The following is a 6,655-nucleotide window of genomic DNA, read 5'->3' as shown; positions in this document are numbered from 1 at the left end:
GCATCGGGAGGTTCCCCAGTCCTGAGGGAAAAAGAAAAAGTGTACATGTTTGCATAAACTTACCATTCGACGGAAGTAAACATTGCCGCAAAACAGTTCGGTCTTTGTCTTAATATCACAAGATGACTAAGTTGTAATAACGAGATAACAAAGTAGTAATTATGAGATAGTTAAGTCGTAAATACGAGATAACTAAGTCGTAATTACTAGATAATTATGTCGTAATATCGAGATAACTAAGTTGTAATTACGAGATAGCTATGTCGTAATTACGAGAGGTTTAGTCGTAATTACGAGATGCCTATGTCGTAATTACGAGATGCTAAGTCGTAATTACGAGATACCTAAGTCGTAATTACGACTCAAAAAAAATTAACTCATGGAAAAAAGTGGCACTAACCGGCTTCCGTACGTATTTCTTTATGTTTATAGAGATTAAAAGGTAAGCACAACAACCCTTTAAAGACGCTTTACCTACTGAGGACCATTTTTCTTCTCTCGGTCCAGACCTGCTACACATCCCAATCGCCAAGCACATACCTAGACTGATCCACTGTGTTTTCTGGTGATCCAGGGTTCCGGTCCGATACGTATTCCTTATTTATATTACACATATCCATACTTCATGTCGAGTGAGTCCCTTTCGTCTCGTTTCATGTAACTTTTTTGAAATTTAATTTCCGAATCAAAAGTATCCGTCTTACTACTGTAGTCGACTTCACAAGCACACAAACCAATGACCAAAGATACCAACACAGACAAAATAAGAAATGATATTTATTTTATTTCTTTTTTTTTCGTTATTTTCCGATTGCAGCGATATCTAAGTAAATAACATTTAACAAGGATTTAGATGTAATTTAAATAACACATAGATTGCATATCTCAGTTTAAGTTTTGTATACAATCTGGCAGATGAGACAGCGATGATCAGACATCTCATTCTGTAATGCGTAACATTATTTAATTTACAGTGTGTTTTATGTCTGACTGGATGTACAGCTTACTTTTCCTACTATTCTAATCTACTATATACGTACAGGCATCAGTCACTATAATGGTACATATTATAGAACGAACGAGACAGATCGACGTCCATCAAAACGCTCGTCATATCTATCACTAACCAACGACAACCGGTTCTTTGACAAAATGTTTAGTGACAGAGACATCTGCTGTGACAAATCCTCAAGCTCCTATGTGGTGTCTCTATGGAAGAATGTCAATAACCAGACAAGTGTCTTGTGGTTCGAGGGTAGCTACATACTAAATTGTATTTGAAACAATTTTATATCTGTATATTTTTTGTCCAAACGTGTCACTGACAAAATAGGTGAAATTTACTTTTAATTAATGGATAACTCAGTAAAGCGACCGTCCAGAAAGGTGTGACGCTCTCCTTCCGAATATTAAAATATATTATATCATATATCTTTTCCCCATTTCTAACTTCCAGTCACCGGCCGCTAACTTACATCGTCCTGTTCATACGTTAATGTAACCAAACATTCAAAAGTGTCGATTTCAAAGTCGGCGTGAATGAATGTGTGTGGATGGGTGTGTGGATGGGTGTGGAGTGCATGAATGTGCTGAATGTGTGTGTGTTGGGGGGTGGGGGGTTTATATGGGTTGATTATTAGACGTACATAAGGGGTTTCTATGGGTTGATTATCAGACGTACGTAAGGGGTTTCTATGGGTTGACTATCAGATGTACGTAAGAGTTTCTATCGGTTGACTATCAGATGTATGTCAGGGGTTTCTATGGGTTAACTATCAGACGTACGTAAGGGGTTTCTATGGGTTGATTATCAGACGTACGTAAGGGGTTTCTATCGGTTGACTATCAGACGTAGGTAAGGGGTTTCTATGGGTTAACTATCAGACGTACGTAAGGGGTTTCTATCGGTTGACTATCAGATGTATGTAAGAGTTTCTATCGGTTGACTATCAGATGTACGTAAGGGTTACTATGGGTTAACTATCAGACGTAGTAAGGGTTTCTATGGGTTGAGTATCAGATGTATGTCAGGGTTTCTATGGGTTGACTATCAGACGTATGTAAGGGGTTTCTATCGGTTGACTATCAGATGTACGTAAGGGGTTTCTATGGGTTGACTATCAGATGTATGTAAGGGGTTTCTATGGGTTGATTATCAGACGTACGTAAGGGGTTTCTATGGGTTGACTATCAGACGTAGGTAAGGGGTTTCTATGGGTTGACTATCAGATGTATGTAAGGGTTTCTATCGGTTAACTATCAGATGTACTTGAGGGTTACCGTGGGTTAACTATCAGACGTATGTAAGGGTTTCTATGGGTTGACTATCAGATGTATGTTGGTCTATCAGATGTATGTTGATGGGCTATCAGATGTATGGTTTACTATGGGTTTCTATCAGACGTATGTAAGGGTTTCTATGGGTTGACTATCAGATGTATGTCGGGGTTTCTGTGGTGGACTATCAGATGTATGTAGGGATTGCTATGGGCTGTCTATCAGGTGTATTTAGATTTAATATTGGCTGTCTATCAGGTGTATTTAGATTTAATATTGGCTGTCTATCAGGTGTTTTTAGGTTTACTATGGACTGTCTATCACGTGTATTTAGGTTTACTATGGGCTGTCTGTCAGGTGTATTTAGGTTTACTGTGGGCTGTCTATCAGGTGCATTAAGGTTTACTTTGGGCTGTCTATCAGGTGCATTTAGGTTTACTATGGACTGTCTATCACGTGTATTTAGATTTAATATTGGCTGTCTATCAGGTGTTTTTAGGTTTACTTTAGGTGGGCTGTCTATCAGGTGTATTTAGGTTTATGGGTTGTCTATCAGGTGTATTTAGGTTTACTATGGGATGTCTATCAGGTGTATTTAGGTTTACTATGTGCTGTCTGTCAGGTGTATTTAGGTTTACTATGGAATGTCTATCAGGTGTATTTAGGTTTACTATGGGATGTCTATCAGGTGTATTTAGGTTTACTATGGACTGTCTATCAGGTGTATTTAGGTTTACTATGGAATGTCTATCACGTGTATTTAGGTTTACTATGGACTGTCTATCAGGTGTATTTAGGTTTACTTAGGTTTACTGTCTATCAGGTGTATTTAGGTTTACTATGGGCTGTCTATCAGGTGTATTTAGGTTTACTATGGGCTGTCTATCAGGTGTATTTAGGTTTACTATGGGCTGTCTATCAGGTGTATTTAGGTTTACTATGGGCTGTCTATCAGGTGTATTTAGGTTTACTATGGGCTGTCTATCAGGTGTATTTAGGTTTACTATGGGCTGTCTATCAGGTGTATTTAGGTTTACTATGGGCTGTCTGTCAGGTGTATTTAGGTTTACTATGGGCTGTCTATCACGTGTATTTAGAGTTACTATGGACTGTCTATCAGGTGTATTTAGGTTTACTATGGGCTGTCTATCAGGTGTATTTAGGTTTACTATGGGCTGTCTATCAGGTGTATTTAGGTTTACTGTGGGCTGTCTGTCAGGTGTATTTAGGTTTACTATGGACTGTCTATCAGGTGTATTTAGGTTTACTATGGACTGTCTATCAGGTGTATTTAGGTTTACTATGGGCTGTCTATCAGGTGTATTTAGGTTTACTATGGGCTGTCTATCAGGTGTATTTAGGTTTACTATGGACTGTCTATCAGGTGTATTTAGGTTTACTATGGACTGTCTATCAGGTGTATTTAGGTTTACTATGGACTGTCTATCAGGTGTATTTAGGTTTACTATGGGCTGTCTATCAGGTGTATTTAGGTTTACTATGGACTGTCTATCAGGTGTATTTAGGTTTACTATGGGCTGTCTGTCAGGTGTATTTAGGTTTTCTATGGACTGTCTATCAGGTGTATTTAGAGTTACTATGGGCTGTCTATCAGGTGTATTTAGGTTTACTATGGGCTGTCTATCAGGTGTATTTAGGTTTACTATGGGCTGTCTATCAGGTGTATTTAGGTTTACTATGGGCTGTCTATCAGGTGTATTTAGGTTTACTATGGGCTGTCTATCAGGTGTATTTAGGTTTACTATGGGATGTCTATCAGGTGTATTTAGGAATACTATGGGCTGTCTATCATGTGTATTTAGGTTTACTATGGGCTGTCTATCAGGTGTATTTAGGTTTACTATGGACTGTCTATCACGTGTATTTAGGTTTACTATGGGCTGTCTGTCAGGTGTATTTAGGTTTACTATGGACTGTCTATCACGTGTATTTAGGTTTACTATGGGCTGTCTGTCAGGTGTATTTAGGTTTACTATGGACTGTCTATCAGGTGTATTTAGGTTTACTATGGTCTGTCTATCAGGTGTATTTAGGTTTAATATGGGATGTCTATCAGGTGTATTTAGGTTTACTATGGACTGTCTATCAGGTGTATTTAGGTTTACTATGGGATGTCTATCAGGTGTATTTAGGTCTACTATGGGCTATCTATCAGGTGTATTTAGGTTTACTATGGGCTGTCTATCAGGTGTATTTAGGTCTACTATGGGCTGTCTATCAGGTGTATTTAGCTTTACTATGGGCTGTCTATCAGGTGTTTTTAGGTTTACTATGGGATGTCTATCAGGTGTATTTAGGTTTACTATGGACTGTCTATCAGGTGTATTTAGGTTTACTATGGGCTGTCTATCAGGTGTATTTAGGTTTACTATGGACTGTCTATCAGGTGTATTTAGGTTTACTATGGGCTGTCTATCAGGTGTATTTAGGTTTACTATGGGCTGTCTATCACGTGTATTTAGGTTTACTATGGGCTGTCTATCAGGTGTATTTAGGTTTACTATGGACTGTCTATCAGGTGCATTAAGGTTTACTATGGGCTGTCTGTCAGGTGTATTTAGGTTTACTATGGGCTGTCTATCAGGTGTATTTAGGTTTACTATGGGATGTCTATCAGGTGCATTTAGGTTTACTATGGACTGTCTATCAGGTGTATTTAGGTTTACTATGGACTGTCTATCAGGTGTATTTAGGTTTACTATGGGCTGTCTATCAGGTGTATTTAGGTTTACTATGGGCTGTCTATCACGTGTATTTAGGTTTACTATGGGCTGTCTATCACGTGTATTTAGGTTTACTATGGGCTGTCTATCAGGTGTATTTAGGTTTACTATGGGCTGTCTATCACGTGTATTTAGGTTTACTATGGACTGTCTATCAGGTGTATTTAGGTTTACTATGGGATGTCTATCAGGTGTATTTAGGTTTACTATGGGATGTCTGTCAGGTGTATTTAGGTTTACTATGGGATGTCTATCAGGTGTATTTAGGTTTACTATGGGATGTCTATCAGGTGTATTTAGGTTTACTATGGACTGTCTATCAGGTGTATTTAGGTTTACTATGGGCTGTCTACCAGGTGTTTTTAGGTTTAACATTGGCTGTCTATCACGTGTATTTAGAGTTACTATGGGCTGTCTATCAGGTGTATTTAGGTTTACTATGGGCTGTCTATCACGTGTATTTAGGTTTACTATGGGCTGTCTATCACGTGTATTTAGAGTTACTATGGGATGTCTATCAGGTGTATTTAGAGTTACTATGGGATGTCTATCAGGTGTATTTAGGTTTACTATGGGCTGTCTATCAGGTGTATTTAGGTTTACTATGGGATGTCTATCAGGTGTATTTAGGTTTACTATGGGATGTCTATCAGGTGTATTTAGGTTTACTATGGACTGTCTATCAGGTGTATTTAGGTTTACTATGGGATGTCTATCAGGTGTATTTAGGAATACTATGGGCTGTCTATCATGTGTATTTAGAGTTACTATGGGATGTCTATCAGGTGTATTTAGGTCTACTATGGGCTGTCTATCAGGTGTATTTAGGTTTACTATGGGCTGTCTATCAGGTGTATTTAGGTTTACTATGGGCTGTCTATCAGGTGTATTTAGGTTTACTATGGGCTGTCTATCACGTGTATTTAGAGTTACTATGGGATGTCTATCAGGTGTATTTAGGTTTACTATGGGCTGTCTATCAGGTGTATTTAGGTTTACTATGGGCTGTCTATCACGTGTATTTAGAGGTACTATGGGCTGTCTATCAGGTGTATTTAGGTTTTCTATGGACTGTCTATCAGATGTATTTAGGTTTACTATGGGATGTCTGTCAGGTGTATTTAGGTTTACTATGGGCTGTCTATCAGGTGTATTTAGGTCTACTATGGGCTGTCTATCAGGTGTATTTAGCTTTACTATGGGCTGTCTATCAGGTGTATTAAGGTTTACTATGGGCTGTCTGTCAGGTGTATTTAGGTTTACTATGGGCTGTCTATCAGGTGTATTTAGGTTTACTATGGGCTGTCTATCAGGTGTGGTTAGGTTTACTATGGGCTGTCTATCAGGTGTGGTTAGGTTTACTATGGGCTGTCTATCAGATGTATTTAGTTTTACCATGGTCTGTCTTTCAGGTGTATTAAGGTGTACAATGGTTTGTCAATAAGGTGTTACACCTCTCCATACAACGTACCTCGCAAGGAAGCAAATCAGTATACTATGGGGATATGAATCAAGCTTACTAGGGGTAGGTTGTAGGGTTGGACACCAGTTTCTAGGGGTAGGTTGTAGGGTTGAACACGAATTACTAGGGGTAGGTAATAAGGTTGGACACCAGTTTCTAGGGGTAGGTTGTA

The 6,655-nt window shown here is 38.6% G+C and overlaps 1 protein-coding gene across 1 annotated transcript; it reads right to left on the bottom strand.

Moving 5' to 3' along the window:
- Positions 1-3,086: 3,086 nt before the first annotated feature.
- On the bottom strand, positions 3,087-6,419 carry LOC132556899 (uncharacterized). Its single transcript, XM_060221354.1, has 3 exons — positions 6,318-6,419; positions 4,365-4,442; positions 3,087-4,298 (listed from the first exon to the last, which is right to left on the bottom strand). Exons 1-3 carry the CDS (start codon positions 6,417-6,419, stop codon positions 3,087-3,089), a joined length of 1,392 nt encoding a protein of 463 aa, XP_060077337.1.
- Between the last annotated feature and the right edge of the window lie 236 nt (positions 6,420-6,655).

This window comes from Ylistrum balloti, unplaced genomic scaffold, assembly GCF_031769215.1.
Source record: "Ylistrum balloti isolate Yb309-2 unplaced genomic scaffold, AGI_CSIRO_Ybal_v1 Utg370598, whole genome shotgun sequence".
In the NCBI taxonomy this organism is placed as follows: domain Eukaryota; kingdom Metazoa; phylum Mollusca; class Bivalvia; order Pectinida; family Pectinidae; genus Ylistrum; species Ylistrum balloti.
This window is presented reverse-complemented; position numbering and strand designations above follow the sequence as displayed.

Bases quoted from the DNA above. Each gene is read 5' to 3' on its own strand.
- LOC132556899 (XM_060221354.1), bottom strand. From the start codon at position 6,419: ATGGTAAAACTAAATACATCTGATAGACAGCCCATAGTAAACCTAACC. The intron at 4,443-6,317 runs GTAAACCTAAAT...CCTGATAGATAG, and splicing joins CACCTGATAGACAGCCCATA to CCCATAGTAGACCTAAATAC. The intron at 4,299-4,364 runs CTAAATACACCT...ACCATAGTAAAC, and splicing joins ATAGACAGTCCATAGTAAAC to CTAAATACACCTGATAGACA.